The following is an 18,863-nucleotide window of genomic DNA, read 5'->3' on the forward strand; positions in this document are numbered from 1 at the left end:
ACTACAGAGCATTCAGAAAGTATTCAGACCCCTTCCCCTTTTCCACATTATGCTACGTTACAACCTTATTATAAAATGGATTAAATTATTATTTTTTGAATCTACACACTACACTATAATGACAAAGTGAAAACAGGATTTTAGAAATGTTTGCAAATGTATAAAACATTTTAAAAAATACCTTATTTACATAAGTAATCAGACCCTTTGCTATGAGACTAGAAATTGAGCTCAGTTGCACCCTGTTTCCATTGATCCTCGAGATGTTTCTACAACTTGATTGTAGTCCACCTGTGGTAAATTCAATTGATTGGACATGATTTGGAAAGGCACACACCTGTCTATTTAAAGGCCCCACAGTTGACAGTGCATGTCAGAGCAAAAACCAAGCCATGAGGTTTGAGGAATTGTGTCGAGGCACAGATCTGGGGAAAGGTACCAAAAAATGTCTGCAGCACTGTGAAGGTCCACAAGAACACAGTGACCCCCATCATACTTAAATTAAAATAGTTTAGAACCACCGAAACTCTTCTTCTTGGTCGCCCGGCAAAACTGAGCAATCGGAGGAGAAGGGCCTTGGTCAGGGAGGTGACCAAGAGCCGGATGGTCACTCTAACAGAGCTCTAGAGTTCCTCTGTGGAGATGGGAGTACCTTCCAGAAGGACAACCTTCTCTGCAGCACTCCACCAATCAGGTCTTTAGGGTACAGTGGACAGACATAAGCCACTTCTCAGTAAAATGCACATGACAGCCCGCTTGGAGTTAACCAAAAGGCACCTAAAGGACTCTGACCACGAGAAACAAGATGATCTGGTCTGATGAAACCAAGATTGAACTCTTTGTCCTGAATGCCAAGTGTCACGTCTGGAGGAAACCTGGCACCCTCCCTACGGTGAAGCATGGTGGTGGCAGCATCATGCTGTGGAGAAGTTTTTCAGTGGCAGGGACTGGGAGACTAGTCTGGATCGAGGGAAAGCTGAATGGAGCAAAGTACAGAGGACCTTGATGAAAACCGTCTCCAGAGCGCTCAGGACCTCAGACTGAGGTTGAAGGTTCAGCTTCCAACAGGACAATGACTCTAAGCACACAGCCAAGACAACGCAGGAGTGGCTATGGGACCAGTCTCTGAATGTCCTTGAGTGGCCCTGCCAGAGCCCGGACTTGAACCCGATCGATCTCTGAAGAGACTTGAAAATAGCTGTGCAGTGACGCTCCCCATCCAACCTGACAGAGCTTGAGAGGATCTGGAGAGAAGAATGGGAGAAACTCTCCAAATACAGGTGTGCCAAGCTTGTAGCGTCATACCCAAGAAGACTCGAAGCTATTATCACTGCCATAGGTGCTTCAATAAAGTACTGAGTGATGGTCTGAATACTTATGTAAATGTCATATTTCAGTTTTATTCATAATTTTTTTTGCAACATTTTCTAAAAACCTGTTTTTTCTTTGTCATTATGGGGTATTGTGTGTAGATTGAGGGGGGCAGGGGACTATTTAATCCATTGTAGAATAAGGCTGTAAAGTAACAGAATGTGATAAAAGTCAAGGGGTCTAAATACTTTCCGAATGCAACATTTAAAGTAAATGCTTTGCTTTAAATAGTAAAGTAAAACTGGTTCAACTTCTTCCACTTTAAGGAGCTAAAGCAAGCCCCAGAACTTTACTTCATGTAAAGTTACCATCTAGTTAGTCATTTCTTTATACAGATTTGTAATTTATAAAAAAAAAAATATATATATATAGTCAGATTTTTATTTCTACTGTTACATTGTTCAGAATTAGAATGCATTCTCAGTGCGGTGCTTCAATTAGTTTGGAGACTACTAACCCTTAGCTTTCTCTCTTGATTGACTCATTTTTAACTGAAGGAATATATTTATTCCTTTTAAATTCAGGTTGTATGCTGAGTCTGTATTTTTTTACTTTAACTTATTAGTAAAATTGTTGAAGGACAACCTGTGCTTGTTATTTTTGTAATCACTTAATTGAAAGGCAAATTATAATTTTTTAACATTTTGATTCCTTTTAATAGCAGCAACAATATGATACAGCAGCAGGTGGCAATGTTGGAAGTTTGAACTAAAGTAAATCGTGTGTGTGTGTGTGTGTGTGTGTGTGTGTGTGTGTAACCAACCTTTATTTTGAAAAGCAAACTTTTTTTATTTTGAAGAACGATCCAGGAAGTAGCAGAACAAAAACAACTACAATTGTGTTCAATGCTCTATGGTGTGAACTGTGTAGTCTGAAGACGTTGACTTTACACTGCAATGCAAATTGCTATAACATAAGTGTTTAACATAAACATAGTGCTAAGGACATGTCCGATACTGTCGCATTTCATGCTCAGCTAGCCTCCATCGTCGAGGTATTGGCGAATGCAGCCGTTGCCGAAATCTGCAAACTTGTAGATGACGGCCATGCTGCTTTACGTTTGGAAATTTCCCATAGCCAGAAAGAAATTGAGAACTTGCGGAGGAAGCTGGTTTTGACAAAATGTCAGACTTCTCGACGGAGCGCAGAGAGATTTGGAGCCCTGCGACGCACAGTTCACAGGCACGTGGACACAAATCATGTTGCCCGGGGAAGAGGGAGCTTTGTAGTGAAGTCGACAGGCAGACTTGGATATTGTAGGTTTTTTACCTTATTTAAACACTTTCAAAAAAATGGTTGGTAATGTAGAATCTATAACGTTTACGAGGGTTTCTCTTGTTTGGTGCAGTGAAGAATCGTTTTGACGACATTGAAGAGGGCAACTTCATGCAGGATGTCACTACCTGGAAAGACGCAGGACGCACAGCGACAGACCATAATGGGGGCATGCAGGTCAGTTGTCATAGACATGGTCAAATGTATTATTGTTGCATCATATTTCAAGTGCTGTTGTGGATATGTTATTAATTAAAGGTTTCTGATGAATACAAAACAGATGGCAGATATGCAAGAGGAAACTTGTGTCAAAATGGAGAACCTTGACACCAGTACAATAGAAGGTATTTGTTGTTGTTGAAACTAATCCAACCCTATGCAATTTACATGTTAAGTAAAGTTGTCAATGTTTATTTCAGTATTTTATTAACTTCTTGGTCATAACTCATAACTAATAAATAAGGCAAAGAAGAATCAGTCTCCACTACAGGAAGCTGATGCTGTGCTTTCCTTTTCCTCATTTCAGAGATTGTCCAACCAGTCAGGGAGAGCAGTGAGAAGATCATTGTAGCAGAACCAGGTTCTTCATCATCTACTGAACCCACAGACCTTCTGGACCAGCAGGACAACAGACACAGAGCTCCAGACACCTCACTCAATATAGAACCTGAAAACCAGACGTTCCAGCATCCAGCATCACAATACAACAGAGCAAGACAGGACCATCAGGTTGCTGAGGGTGTGACCTGGGAAACTGACCATCAACCCATAGAATACAGCCTGTCCCAATGGACAGAGAACCAAGAGACTGACAACCCAACTGTGAATGCTCCTCACAATGCAGGGCCAGACTCCAAGAGGCTGTCTGGACATCCAGAGAGGAGAGGGGCGCCAGGTAACTCTGGGGTCTGCATGTCTGCTTCAGGCTCTCTGGACTGGCTGCCTGATGTGGTGATGGTGGACTCAGTTCCCATTAAAGTGGAGGCAGATATGAGTTCAGAATGGAGCATAACTGGCCAAGAGGTGACATCTGGAGAGGTTTGTTCAGACAGCAGGCAGCTTGTGGACAACAGAGGAAGAGGGGGAATGGAGTTTGGACAGACAACATGTCCCCCTGACACTCAACATGTAGAGCAAGGGAGAACTATAGGACCAAGGTCCAAGTTTCCAGATATCAATGGACTGTCCAACCGAAACAGCTTTTCATCCCCAAGGGTTACTCTCCACCAGGTTCCCCAAAGAGGGAAGCCAGCACCCTTCCAGAATTTCAACAGAGGCTCCACTTCTTCATCGAAAGGCATAGAAAAGCAGCAACAACAGCTGACGTCTCACTCCAGCAAGAGATATCTTCGGTGCAGCCTCTGCGGAAAGCCATTCCCCCAGGCGTACCTAAGCAGGCACATGCGGGTCCATACGGGGGAGAAACCGTACGGCTGCAGCCACTGCACCAAGCGCTTCTCCCACAGCCACCAGTTGAAGAGGCATGAGAGGGTCCACACCGGAGAGAAACCGTTTCAATGTGTCTACTGTGGGAAGTGCTTCACCCAGTCCTGTCACATGAAGAAGCACCTCCTCGTCCACACTGGCGGCAGGCCACAGGACGTTGTGCTGCCCTAAGTGTTCCTGGCTATAGTTCAGACTAGATACAGATCTAGGATCAGCTTCCTCTCCCACAATCCTAACCTTGACCATTAGTGGATTTTTTGTATTCTTTAAACTGACCCAACATCAGCATCTAAGGGCAACTTCACACTACTCCTCCCAGTGTAATGATAGGCAGGGCCTGGAGTTTTTCCTCACCACGTGACCAGGCCAGGGAAAAACTCCTGGCCCTAGTTGTAAATGGAATGTCTCAACACTACTGTGGTTTATATATGAATACTGGGTCCATGTGTTTTTCACTTTGAATGGTTTCCTCATTGAACGCTTCCCTCTGTGTGTAGTGGTCGTGTTTTCAGGTCAACTGGCTTGATGCTTGGTCCAGCGTGGATTGATCATGTATAAGTTATTACAGGTGAAGATTTTAAATGTATTTTAGTCAGTTAGCAGACGCTCTTATCCATAGCGACTTACAAGAGCATTTAGGGTCAAGTGCTGTGCTCAAGGGCACTTTGACAGATTTTTCAGCTTGTCGGCTAGGTGATTCCAACCTGCGGCCTTTCAGTTATTGGCTCAACACTCTTAACCGCTTGGCTACATCCTTATGAATTTGTATTTGTGCAGTGGGGAACCAAAGTACAATAATTAAGACTACATTTCCATTAACCTGTCAATAAGACAGATTCCCTATCAGACTGATAGACTGTAACGATGTAGATAGATTTCATATCATTGTGAACAGAGTTCCGGAAGCACTGGACAGGTGCCTGGGCGAGCAAGGCCTGTTGGTGGTTGAGAGTTTGTTGCTCGTCTCTGTTCGTACTTGGACGCAGGGATGAGGAGGAGGAAGGCGCAGGGATCCCAGATGCCAGAACACTCCTTGCCCTGGAAACGAACCTGGCGACCCAGCAGTTACAAGGAGAGAGAGAGTGCTAACTGGAATGGTAAGCTGTCAATGTTTGTCATTTATACAGGGTTTAACATTGTTGGATTTGTAGAGTTCGATAAAGCCATATTGATCCCCCTCTACCCTTCCCATCATATTCTGCCTAGGAAAACACTTTTCTATTCTCAGTTGCTGAGATATTTAGTCCCATAATTAGAATCCATAGAATGATCCTTTGGAGGAAGGATTGTTGGGATATATTTGACATATGTATCCTAAAGCGTAATTAATTGAAGTTTGAATATTTGTGACATTTTGGCCTGACCCAGTACTACTTTGTAAGACTCCACGCTTCAGTTGTAGGTGCTACAAAGCAACATTTAGTGTCATACAACTTTACCACTTGCTCTGTATTTTGATTAGTATTTTGATTGCAATAACACATTTCTTCCATTAATTTATGAATATTTATAAATGAATATTAAAAGTATATGTTGTTTTTATTAGGCTTTAAACATTTTTTTTAAGAACATTGTCAAACATAATGTACAATTCAATTCAAAGTTCTGCTAGCTTTAAAGTTATGGCTTCTTTTACAGAAATACTTTGGCATAGTTAACAATGTAACCAATCACAGCCCTCCTTTTAAGTGTCATTGCACATCCTGCAAATAAACAGTAGAGGTGACTATTTTGAATCCATTTTCACATTCACTCTGTTGGTAATGCTTAAAAATGTGTTTATTACTCTAAAAGTAGCAGAGATTCCACTCTGTATCGTTGATATGCCCATAGTGTATTATGTCCAATAATATATTGAAAAATTTGCCAAATCAAAAGTGGGATCTTTTCACTTCATGTTGATATTTTTCTATATTCCGAAATGTTATTGAAATCAAAATACATATGACAGAGCGAGCAATTTAGCTTCATATGACACCATGTATTGGCATGTAGCACCTACAGATGAAACAATATGGAGTCTTACAGGAGTCCTGGGTAATGTCAAATTCAAACTATAGTTAGTTATTTCTAAATCATGCTTTAAGACACTGTTAAAAAAAAAAATATCTCCTCAGTAAAAAAAGAAACGTCCTCTCACTGTCAACTGCTTTTTCAGCAATCTTAACATGTTTAAATATTTGTATGAACATAAGATTCAACAACTGAGACATAAACTGAACAAGTTCCACAGACATGTGACTAATAGAAATTGAATGTGTCCTTGAAAAAAAGTAACAGTCAGTATCAGGTGTGGCCACCAGCTGCATTAAGTACTGCAGTGCATCTCCTCCTCATGGACTGCACCAGATTTGCCAGTTCTTGCTATGAGATGTTACCCCACTCTTCCACCAAGGCACCTCCAAGGGAAATGGCCCTAGCCCTCACCCTCCGATCCAACAGGTCCCAGACCTGCTCAATTGGATTGAGATCTGGGCTCTTCGCTGGCCATGCAGAACACTGATATTCGTGTCTTGCAGGAAATCACACACAGAATGAGCAGTATGGCTGGTAGAATTGTCATGCTGGAGGGTCATGTTAGGATGAGCCTGCAGGAAGGGTACCACATGAGGGAGGAGGTCTTCCCTGTAATGCACAGAGTTGAGATTGCCTGCAATGACAACAAGCTCAGTCCGATGATGTGACACACCGCCCCAGACCCTCCACCTCCAAATCGATCCTGCTCCAGAGTACAGGCCTCGGTGTAACGCTCATTCCTTCAACGATAAATGCGAATTTCGACCATCACCCCATGTCAGACAAAACCTTGACTCGTCAGTGAAGAGCACTTTTTGCCAGTCCTGTCTGGTCCAGCGACGATGGGTTTGTGCCCATAGGCAACGTTGTTGCCGGTGATGTCTGGTGAGGACCTGCCTTACAACAGGCCTACAAGCCCTCAGTCCAGCCTCTCTCAACCTATTGCGAACAGTCTGAGCACTGATGGAGGGATTGTGCGTTCCTGGTGTAACTCGGGCAGTTGTTGTTGCCATCCTGTACCTGTCCCGCAGGTGTGATGTTCGGATGTACCGATCCTGTGCAGGTATTGTTACACGTGATCTACCACTGCGAGGACGATCAGCTGTCCGCCCTGTAGCGCTGTCTTAGGCGTCTCACAGTACGGACATTGCAATTTATTACCCTGGCCACATCTGCAGTCCTCATGCCTCCTTGCTGCAATGCTTAAGGCACGTTCACGCAGTTGAGGAGGGACCCTGGATATCTTTATTTTGGTGTTTTTCAGAGTAAGTAGAAAGGCCTCTAGTGTCCTAAGTTTAAATAACTGTGACCTTAATTGCCTACCGTCTGTAAGCTGGTAGTGTCTTAACGACCGTTCCACAGTTATTATTCCACAGTTCATTAATTGTTTATGGTTCATTGAACAAGCATGGGAAATTATGTTTAAACCCTTTACAATGAAGATCTATGAAGTTATTTGGATTTTTACGAATTATCTTTGAAAGACAGGGTCCTGAAAAAGGGATGTTTCTTTTATTGCTGAGTTATTTATATATCTCAATAAACAATCCTGTGGTGTGTGGAGGGGAAGTGAGGCAACTGGAACCTGTCTCTGGTCTGCCGAACCTTCAATACAATGCTGACAAATTAGGTTTTCAGGAAGTACTCCACAGGGAAGGTTAGTATTGATAATTCCTTAAATCTGAAAAAGCCTATGGGAAACATGCACTTTTTTTTATTCATTCATTCAATATAATGGAGTGCTCTGAGGACAGTTTCATGAACCATGATTCCCCCCAAAATCTTTCCAGATAAAGGAACGTCTTGAATCTCATTCTGTGATTGGTTGTTACAGTCTTGCAAACATCATTGTATGTCAACACTGTGTGCAAACACCTCAAAAGGGGTCTGTGTCCCATAGACTTAAGATTCTTTACTTGTGCATTCATATTCCATGTATTCCATTCTGGTTTGTCTGACAATCTTTTGTCCTGTTCTGTGTTTCTTTTCCAGAGATCTGATCCTGAACCCAAGTAGTTACTGAAAGGAGAAGCCAGGACATTGTGGTTACAGGTCACTGTGAAGGACAACATGTTAATTAGGTGTTTAGCTATGACTCAAGACTATCAGAAATCCCTTTGGCTATTTATATACAGTACCAGTCAAAAGTTTGGACACACCTACTCATTCCCAAGTGGGCTCCAGAGTGACGCAGCGGTCTTAGGCACTGTGTCTCAGTGCTAGAGGTGTCACTACAGACTCTGGTTGGATTCCAGGCTGTGTCACAACCGGCTGTGATTGGGAGTCCCATAGGGCTGCTCACAATTGGCCCAGCGTATTCTGGGTAAGGGTTTGGCCGGGGTAGGCTGTCATTGTAAATAAGACTTTGTTTTTAACTGACTTGCCTAGTTAAATAAAGGTTAAAAAAAAAACTTTGAAAGTTTCTTCAAGTGCAGTCGCAAAAACCATCAAGCGCTATGATGAAACTGGCTCTCATGAGGACCGCCACAGGAAAGGAAGACCCAGAGTTACCTCTGCTGCAGAGGATAAGTTCATTCGAGTTAACTGCACCTCAGATTGCAGCCCAGAATAAATGCTTCAGAGTTCGAAACATCTCAACATCAACTGTTCAGAGGAGACAGAATCAGGCCTTCATGGTCGAATTGCTGAAAAGAAGACACTACTAAAAGACACCAATGAGAAGAAGAGACTTGCTTGGGCCAAGAAACACGAGCAATGGACATTAGATTGGGGGGGAAGTCTGCTTTGCTCTGATGAGTCCAAATGTGAGATTTTTTTGTGAGATGCAGAGTAGGTAAACGGATGATCGCCGCATGTGTGGTTCCCACTGTGAAGCATGGAGAAGGAAGTGTGATGGTGTGGGGGTGCTTTGCTGGTGACACTGTGATTTATTTAGAATTCAAGGCACACTTAACCAGCATGGCTACCACAGCATTCTGCAGCGATACCCAACACACCTCCAGGCTGTCTGAAGGCTATTTGATGAAGGATAGTGATAGAGTGCTGCATCAGATGACCTGGCCTCCACAACCCAATTGAGATGGTTTGGGATGAGTTGGACCTCAGAGTGAAGGAAAAGCAGCCAACAAGTACCCAGCATATGTGGGAACTCCTTCAAGACGGTTGGAAAAGCATTCCTCAAGAAGCTGGTTAAGAGAATGCCGAAGAGTGTGCAAAGCTGCCAAAGCAAAGGGTGGCTTTAAGAATGTAAAATCTAAAATATATATTTTTTTGTTTAACACTTTTTTGGTTACTACATGATTCCATATGTGTTATTTCATAGTTTTGATGTCTTCACTATTATTCTACAACGTAGAAAATAGTAAAACAAAAATAAAGAAAACCCCTGGAATGAGTAGATGGGTCCAAACTATTGACTGGTACTGTATTGTGTATTACATTTAAAATATATTTTTCTACTGTTACATTGTTTAGAATTAGAGTGCATTCTCATTGTGTGCGTCAGTTAACCCGTAGCCTATTCTTTGATTTACTAAGTTTTAACCGCCGGGAACTTATTCGTTTTAGGTTGTATGCCTATTCTGTTTTTTGTGTAGAACTAAATAGTAAAATAATCATTTTTGGAGGACAAAGTGTGTGTTTGATTAAATTCACTACTTCAATGAAAGTCAAAGAAGGCTGATTTTAAAAAATCGAATAATATTCCATTCAGTAGCAGCTACAATATGATACAGCAACCGGTAGCAATGTTGGAACTAACATAAGTCGTGTGTAATCAACCTTTAATTTGAAATACGATCCAGGAAGTAGGTGACATCTTGTTTCCGGAACAAGAAGAGTTGTGTGAAGAAGCGTACAGTTTGTTGTAAACAGTTAAGTCTTAAGACGTTGACTGAACAATGCAAATTATTATAACATAAGCGTTTAACATAGAGCCAATGAGATGTCCGATACTGTAGCCTTTCATGCTCAGCTAGCCTCCATCATTGAGGTTTTGGCAAATGCAGCCGTTGCCGAAATCTGCAAACTTGTAGATGACGGCCATGCTGCCTTACGGTTGGAAATTTCCCATAGCCAGAAAGAAATCGACAACCTGCGGAGGAAGCTGCTTTTGACAAAATTCCAGAATTCTCGACGGAACGCAGATAAATTGGGAGTCCTGCGACGCACCGTTCACAAACGCGTGGACACCGATACTTTTACCCGGGCAAGGGCAAGAGAGAGCTTCGTAGAAAAGCCAACAGACAGACTTGGATATTGTAGGTTTTAAACTTATTTCAAAAACGTTAACATTAATGGGTCATGTGAAATATATGACGTTTGAGCGTTGTTCTTTTCTGGTGCAGTGCAGAATTGTTTTGCCGACAGTGAAGGGAGCAACTTTACGCAGAATGTAGCCAACTGGAGAGACTCCGGACGCACAGCAACAGACCGGGATTGGGGTATGCAGGTCAGTTGTCATAGACATGGTCAAATGTATTTTATTTTCCCATATTTCTAATGGCGTTGGGAATATTTTTATAATAAAATGTTCCTGATGACTACAAAACACAGATGGCAGATATGCAGGAGGCACCTCTTATCAAAATGGAGAACCATGGCACCAGCAGAACAGAAGGTATTTTTGTTAAACTTATTTAATCTATGCACTTTACACTTTGTTGCTTGACCAATCCTTCAATGTTTATTGCAGTATTTGATTAACTTCTTAGTCATAACCCATAGCTAATAAGGCAAAGAAGAATCAGTCTCCACTACAGGAAGCTGATGCTGTGCTTTACTTTTCCCCATTTCAGAGATTGTCCAACCAGTCAGTGAGAGCAGTGTGAAGATCATTGTAGCAGAACCAGGTTCTTCATCATCTACTGAACCCACAGACCTTCTGGACCAGCAGGGCAACAGACACAGAGCTCCAGACACCTCACTCAATATAGAACCTGAAAACCAGACGTTCCAGCATCCAGCGTCACAATACAACAGAGCAAGACAGGACCATCAGGTTGCTGAGGGTGTGACCTGGGAAACTGACCATCAACCCATAGAATACAGCCTGTCCCAATGGACAGAGAACCAAGAGACTGACAACCCAACTGTGAATGCTCCTCACAATGCAGGGCCAGACTCCAAGAGGCTGTCTGGACATCCAGAGAGGAGAGGGGCGCCAGGTAACTCAGGGGTCAGCATGTCTGCTTCAGGCTCTCTGGACTGGCTGCCTGATGTGGTGATGGTGGACTCAGTTCCCATTAAAGTGGAGGCAGATATGAGTTCAGAATGGAGCATAACTGGCCAAGAGGTGACATCTGGAGAGGTCTGTTCAGAAAGCAGACAGCTTGTGGACAACAGAGGAAGAGGGGGAATGGAGTCTGGACAGACAACGTGTCCCCCTGACATTCAACATGCAGAGCAAGGGACAACTGTAGGATCAAGGTCCAAGATGTCAGATTTCAATGGACTGTCCACCCGAAACAGATTTTCATCCCCAAGGGTTACTCTCCACCAGGTTCCCCAAAGAGGGAAGCCAGCCCACTTCCCAAATTTTAACAGAGGCTCCACTTCTTCATCGAAAGGCATAGAAAAGCAGCCACAACAGCTGACGTCTCACTCGCCCAAGAGGCAGCTCCGGTGCAGCCTCTGTGGAAAGCCCTTCCACCAGCCGGCGCACCTGCGGAGTCATATGCGGGTCCATACGGGTGAGAAACCGTACGGCTGCAGCCACTGCACCAAGCGCTTCTCCCACAGCCACCAGCTGAAGATGCATGAGAGGGTGCACACCGGAGAGAAACCGTTTCAATGTGTCTACTGCGGGAAGTCCTTCACCCAGTCCGGCAACATGAAGAAGCATCTCCTCGTCCACACTGGTGGCAGGCCACAGGATATTGGGCTGCCCTGAGTGTTCCAGGGTGAAGTGTCCCCTTGGTAGAGATCTAGGATCAGCTTCCTCTCCCACAATCTTAACCTTTACCATTAGTAGAAAGAAATGCTAAACTGACCCAACATCAGTGTCTAGGGGCAATTTAACACTACTCTACCAGGCGTTATGAAATGCAGGGCCAGTAGTTTTTCCTCAGAATGTGACCAGACTGGGGGAAAACTCCTGGTCCTAGTTGTAAGGGCTCCACACTCGTGGGTTTTCATATGAGAACGGAGTCGATGTGTTTTTAACAGTTTGATTGGTTTCTACATTAAACAGTTCCGGTGTGTAGTGGTAATGTTTTCAGTGTACTGGCTTGATGCTTGGTCCAGAGTGGATAGATAATGTATAAGTTATGAAGAAGACTCGATCCCGAGCTAGCCTGATGACTCTCACTAAATCATTCAGCTGCTCTGTCGTTCACGACATACTTTAGTCTGAGACTGCTATCATTGAAGTTGTTTGTGGTGATAAGGGGCACTATGGGTGTTGTACAAAATAAAGTCATCAGTAATTGCATCGTCTCTAACCAATTAAAAGTGTCCATGCCAATGACGAATTTTAGAACCATAGCTTTAATCACGCGTTTTCTGACTCTGGCCCAACCCAATCGGTTTCTGGACCAATCAGATGGCCCAAAATGTGCTAGCATTCAGTGAAACGTCGGTGAGGTACTCCGATCTGGACTCATTGCTCTCAAGAACCTGACATCCGAGGGAGTGGTGTAGGATTTGGCCAGAGCAAAGAGTCTTGATAGCCAGGAAAATCCTGAGCCCCAGTAGTATCTGAAAGTAGAATCCAGTACATTGTGGTTACAGCTTCCTGTGAATGACGACATAAACCATTATATTCTTGCTGTATGATTGCTGCACTGCATACACCCCTATTACCAATGTAATTATTAGTGCGGTTTGCGAAGCGCGAGACCCCACTTTAAATGTGTCATACTTTATATTATTATTATTAAGCTAGAAACGCCATTCAAACTTTAAACGTGCAGAGCGGTCAGGACCAATGTGCTTGCGTACAACTTTTTATAGCTTTTGTACTTTTTAAACTGCTAAGCTTTTTGTCCCTTATTTACTTCTATAGTTTTTATTCAACATTGTAAAGGTCCTTTTGTAACATCAACTCCCAGACTTCCAACATCCATTCATGGTGAATAATGCAACTTTTGACACAAATCTGCAACTTTGACCACATTTCCAGCACTTTAAATAAAAACCTAGAGGGTATGACATTGAGGTCTACTTCTCTGATATTCAAATCTGGAATCATGACATGATTATCTACTACCAATCAAAAGTTATAGCGGTTTGTCTGAGTTTAGAGTGACGAAAAGCAGCTAAATGAAGTTAGCTAACAGCTCTCATGTCTCGTCGTTGAGAGGCCCAAACGAAGCCGTTGCTATGGATACCAATGCATTCCAATGGCAAGAAAGTGCCATGTACTAGAATGGTAACATTTTTTAAATAATCTACATTTACAGTATCTCCTCTTTAACCATTTAAATGATCAACTCCAAACCAACATTGATATGTTCAGACGGGCCCTACTTAGATTGCTTGTCAAAAGATTTGATACTATATATACACATACAATTGGTAGAAATGAACATGGGGTTTGAATGAGACCATAGGAATACAGAGGTAGCTATTCAAAATGGTCTTGCTACATGACCAACTTTAAAACATGAAGGCTATCCTAACTTCACTCATTAAGATCTTTATCAACTACAGATTTGCATAAAATAACTGCACCGTTCAACCTAGGGACACCAAACCAGCTTTCACATGTTCAGGCTATTCTAAATTCAAAATATTGAACTGGTATCAACTACAAATATATAAATTAGCACATCAATCAAAAGCTACAGCTCTTTGTCGGAGTTTAGTGACCAAAAGTAACTAACTAACGTCAGCTCTCATGTCTCATCATTGAGCCGCCTATGGAGACAATTCTATAGATACTCAGGCAGAGGAGCGCATGGTGCAGCGCAGGAAGCAAGGGACAGACCGAGATCAGCTATTGATACTAACAAAAAGTTACTGTGTTGAGCAATCGGGCGCTGGTAGGGCCTGAACGTCACCGGCATGGGTAGGGCTCGGCCTAAAATGTAATGTATTTCTGCTTTTCTTTTCATTCAAACTTCTAAACACTTTCCCAATAGGTTAGACAGAAACTTAGTGTATGATGTCGTCCTCTACGTCACTGCTATTCAAGCTGAAATGGTGATCACTGTTAGCCTAAATAGTTTATTTATTAGATACAACTACAGCTAGCTTTCAGTAGGTCTACATACAAACCTATTATACATAGTTCAACTACCACTAAAATACTTTTAAAGATCTGTCAACACTAGATGTGTCATTTCCTCCCCAAATAATAGCCTAATTGTTTCTAATTCCTTTTGAGTTTCTCCCTTCCACCACAACGGCAAGTCTTCATATTCAGAAAGGAAAAAAGTTGCAGAACCATGATATATTTTCTCTCGCTTCAACAAGACTGCATTATACAACAGATCACAACCAGAAACAAGCATGTTAGCAAAGCTTGAATGAATGACTGGATATGCAGCAGGGAAAACGGCAGGGCATCTGGCTAAAGATGCACGGCATATTGCCAACAAGACAAGTCCAACATAATATTTGAGTTTCTGACTTTGAACAGCAGACTTGTGAGTTTCCTACAATTCGTTGTACTGTTTGATCATTATATCATCATTCAACAAAAATCTAACTTGATTTACACTGAATGTTTTACAAAAGTAAATCATGCATTTATTTATCTGAAACCCGAGCATGGATGATTGAGTTGCTTTGCTTTCCTTCGAGTGTTGTCCACATGATCCAGCCTTTTGTTACCATTGTCTGACAGAAGATAGACAAAGCTTTCTTCTTCCAGTTTTCACTCAACTACTGTAGTTTAGACATTTTTGTGATCTAACTGCCCCACAATCCAAAGAAATCAGGTTTATATAGTAGTCTATCAAAGTAATCAGACCACTGTGTTTTACTACATTTGAATTGATTGTACTATTTGCTTTAAATAGTAAAGTGAAACTTGAGCTTCCACTACCACAAAAATACTTTAAAAGCTAAAGCAAGCCCCACAACATTACTTCATGTGAAGTTACCATCTAGTTAAGTGTTTTTGTATTTAGTGTCATTTATTGTAAAATCAAATCTCCTAAATGTTATTTACACTGAAAAAAAATATATGAATGCAACAATTTATAATATTTTACTGAGTTACAGTTCATATAACTGCATTTATTCACAGTCAACTGAAATAAATGCTTTAGGACCTAATCTATGGATTTCACAGCTGGGAATACAGATATGCATTTGTGGTTAACATACCTTTAAAAAAAAGAAAAATTGTGCTTATGGAACATTTCTGGGATCTTTTATTTCAGCTCATGAAACATGGGACCAACACTTTACATTCAGCATTTATATTTTTGTTCAGTGTAGTTGTTTATCCATTACTCAGGACTCTCTGAAATCCTATTGGCTATTTATTCATTCTATATTCTGATATTTAAATATTTCTACTGTTATATTGTTCAGAATTAGAATGCATTCTCAGTGCGGTGCTTCAGTTAGTTTTGAGACTACTAACCCTTAGCTTTCTCTCTTGATTGACTTATTTTTAACTGAAGGAATATATTTATTCCTTTTAAATTCAGGTTGTATGCGCATTCTGTATTTGTGTACTTAATCATTATTTTTGGAGGTCAGTATTTTTTTGATTCACTTAATTGAAAGTCAATGAAGGCTGATAAAACAACATTTGATTCCTTTCAGTGGCGGATACAATGTGATACAGCAGAAGGTGGCAATGTTGGAAGTTCGAACCAACATATATCGTGTGTGTAACCATCATTTTATTTTGAAAAGCCAACCCTTATTCTAAAAAAAGATCCAGGAAGTAGCGTAACAAACGAGATGTGTGTGAAGTATATGCTATATGGTGTGAGCTGTGTCGTCTCATGACGTTGACTGAATACCCAAATGCAAATTACTTTAACATAAGTGTTTAACATAAAGGACATGTACGATACCGTCGCCTTTCATGCTCAGCTAGCCTCCATCATTGAGGTTTTGGCGAATGCAGCCGTTGCCGAAATCTGCAAACTTGTAGATGATGGCCATGCTGCTTTACGTTTGGAAATTTCCCATAGTCAGAAAGAAATCGATAACCTGCGGAGGAAGCTGGTTTTGACAAAATTCCAGAATTCTCGACGAAGCGCAGAAAGATTTGGACCCCTGCGACGCACAGTTCACAGGCGCGTTGACAGCGGTCATATTGTTCGGGGAAGAGGGAGCTTCGTAGGAAAGTCAACAGGTAGAGATGGATATTGTTTGTTTTTTAACCTTATTTAAACACGTTAAAATAATTGGTAATGTATAACATAATGGTTATGAAGGGTTCTCTTTTCTGGTGCAGTGGAAAATCGTCTTGACGACAGCGATGGAGGCAACTTTATGCAGGATGTCACCAACTGGAGAGACCCAGGACTCACAGGGATAGACCAGGATGGGGGCATGCAGGTCAGTTGACATAGACACAGTAAAATTGATCATTTATGTTTGCATAATTCAAGTGGTGATGGGATTTTTATTTTACCAGGTAAATTGACTGAACACATTTTCATTCACAGCAAGGACCTGCGGAATAGTTACAAGGGAGAGGAGGGAGAATGAATGAACCACTTGTAAACTGGGGATGATTAGGTGGCCATGATGGTATGAGGGCCAGATTGGGAATTTAGCCAGGACCCCTACTCTACGATAAGTGCCATGGGATCTTTAGTGACCAAAGAGAGACATGACACCTGTTTAATGGCCCATCTGAAAATATGTTGGGTGGCGGAATGTCCCTAATCGTTTTCTTCTCATATTTAAAATGTTGGGATATTTTTCTAATAAAATGTTCCTGATGAATACAAAACACAGACGGCAGAAATGCAAGAGGCACCTCTTATCAAAATGGAGAACTTTCACACCAGCAGAACAGAAGGTATTTTATTAAATCTATCCAATTTACACTTTGTTGAGTAAAGCCTTTATTGCAGTATTTGATAAACGTCTTAGTCATAAGCCATAACTATTAAATAAGGCAAAGAAGAATCAGTCTCCACTACAGGAAGCTGATGCTGTGCTTTACGTTGACACATTTCAGAGATTGTCCAACCAGTCAGTGAGAGCAGTGAGAAGATCATTGTGGCAGAACCAGGTTCTTCATCCTCTACTGAACCCACAGACCTTCTGGACCAGCAGGGCAACAGACACAGAGCTCCAGACACCTCACTCAATATAGAACCTGAAAACCAGACGTTCCAGCATCCAGCGTCACAATACAACAGAGCAAGACAGGACCATCAGGTTGCTGAGAGTGTGACCTGGGAAACTGACCATCAACCCATAGAATACAGCCTGTCCCAATGGACAGAGAACCAAGAGACTGACAACCCAACTGTGAATGCTCCTCACAATTTAGGGCCAGACTCCAAAAGGCTGTCTGAACATCCAGAGAGGAGAGGGGTGCCTGGTAACTCTGGGGTCTACATGTCTGCTTTGGGCTCTCTGGACTGGCTGCCTGATGTGGTGCTGGTGGACTCAGTTCCCATTAAAGTGGAGGCAGATATGAGTTCAGAATGGAGCATAACTGGCCAAGAGTTGACATCTGGAGACATCTGTTCAGAAAGCAGACAGCTTGTGGACAACAGAGGAAGAGGGGGAATGGAGTCTGGACAGACAAAGTGTCCCCCTGACACTCAACATGCAGAGCAAGGGACAACTGTAGGATCAAGGTCCAAGATGCCGGATTTCAATGGACTGTCCACCAAAAACAGCTTTTCATCCCCAAGGGTTACTCTCCACCAGGTTCCCCAAAGAAGGAAGCCAGCACCCTTCCTGAATTTCAGAGGCTCCACTTCTTCATTGAAAGTCATAGAAAAGCAGCCACAACAGCTGACGTCTCACTCCACCCAGAGGCAGCTCCGGTGCAGCCTCTGCGGAAAGCTCTTCCACCAGCCGGCGAACCTGCGGAGTCACATGCGGGTCCATACAGGTGAGAAACCGTACGGCTGCAGCCACTGCACCAAGCGCTTCTCCCACAGCCACCAGCTGAAGATGCATGAGAGGGTGCACACCGGAGAGAAACCGTTTCAATGTGTCTACTGTGGGAAGTGCTTCACCCAGTCTGGCCACATGAAGAAGCATCTCCTTGTCCACACTGGTGGCAGGCCACAGGACGTTGGGCTGCCCTGAGGGGAGTTTTTCTACACCACGTGACCAGACCAGAGAAAAACTGGTCTTCCACCCTAGTTGTAAGGGGAATGGCTCCACACTACTGGGGTTTTCATATGAACACTGGGTCCATGTGTTTTTAACAGTTTGCATAGATACCACATTGAACGCTTCCCTCTGTGTGTAGTGGTTGTGTTTTCAGTTCAGCTGGCTTGATACTTGGTCCAGAGTGAACTGATAATGTATATTATTAAAGGTGAAGATTTTAAACATCACATTTTAGTCAGTTAGCAGACACTCTTATCCATAGCAACTTACAAGTGCAATAAGAGTTAAGTACATTGCTCAAGCCACATCAACAGATTTTTCAGCTTGGTTGGCTTCGCAATTCCAACCTGTGACTTTTCGGTTACTGACTCAAAGCTCTTAACTGCTAGGCTACCTACTGCTAGGCTACATCCTTATGAATTTGTTACCAATAGTATTCATATCAAACAGCAGTTACGAGTTCAGGAAGCACTGGACAGGTGCCTAGGCGAGCGAGGTCTGTTGGTGGTCGAGAGCTCGTTGCTCGTTTTTACTTGGAAGAACAGAGCCGGGGAGGAGGAGGGAGGCGCAGGGTTCCC

General features: G+C 42.5%; 2 protein-coding genes across 3 annotated transcripts; both read left to right on the plus strand.

The window, feature by feature from the left end:
- Positions 1-2,143: 2,143 nt before the first annotated feature.
- On the plus strand, positions 2,144-14,425 carry LOC110534760 (Krueppel-like factor 12). 2 transcript variants are annotated; one of them, XM_036953935.1, is made up of 6 exons: positions 2,144-2,627; positions 2,720-2,823; positions 2,927-2,990; positions 3,173-5,189; positions 8,101-8,189; positions 10,416-10,519. In XM_036953935.1, exons 1-4 carry the CDS (start codon positions 2,318-2,320, stop codon positions 4,261-4,263), a joined length of 1,569 nt encoding a protein of 522 aa, XP_036809830.1. In that variant the 5' UTR covers positions 2,144-2,317; the 3' UTR covers positions 4,264-5,189; positions 8,101-8,189; positions 10,416-10,519. The 2 variants fall into 2 exon arrangements, with proteins under 2 accessions (XP_036809830.1, XP_036809829.1); XM_036953934.1 differs by lacking the exons at positions 2,144-2,627; positions 2,720-2,823; positions 2,927-2,990; positions 3,173-5,189; positions 8,101-8,189 and adding exons at positions 9,406-10,328; positions 10,624-10,687; positions 10,866-14,425.
- Positions 14,426-15,909: 1,484 nt separating this feature from the next.
- LOC110534762 (zinc finger and SCAN domain-containing protein 5B) lies at positions 15,910-18,509 on the plus strand. The gene is made up of 4 exons (XM_036953937.1): positions 15,910-16,330; positions 16,433-16,536; positions 16,942-17,005; positions 17,168-18,509. The coding sequence occupies exons 1-4, from the start codon at positions 16,036-16,038 to the stop codon at positions 18,256-18,258; spliced, it is 1,554 nt and encodes a 517-aa protein (XP_036809832.1). The 5' UTR covers positions 15,910-16,035; the 3' UTR covers positions 18,259-18,509.
- The last annotated feature ends 354 nt before the right edge of the window (positions 18,510-18,863 follow it).

This window comes from Oncorhynchus mykiss, chromosome 19, assembly GCF_013265735.2.
Source record: "Oncorhynchus mykiss isolate Arlee chromosome 19, USDA_OmykA_1.1, whole genome shotgun sequence".
NCBI lineage: Eukaryota > Metazoa > Chordata > Actinopteri > Salmoniformes > Salmonidae > Oncorhynchus > Oncorhynchus mykiss.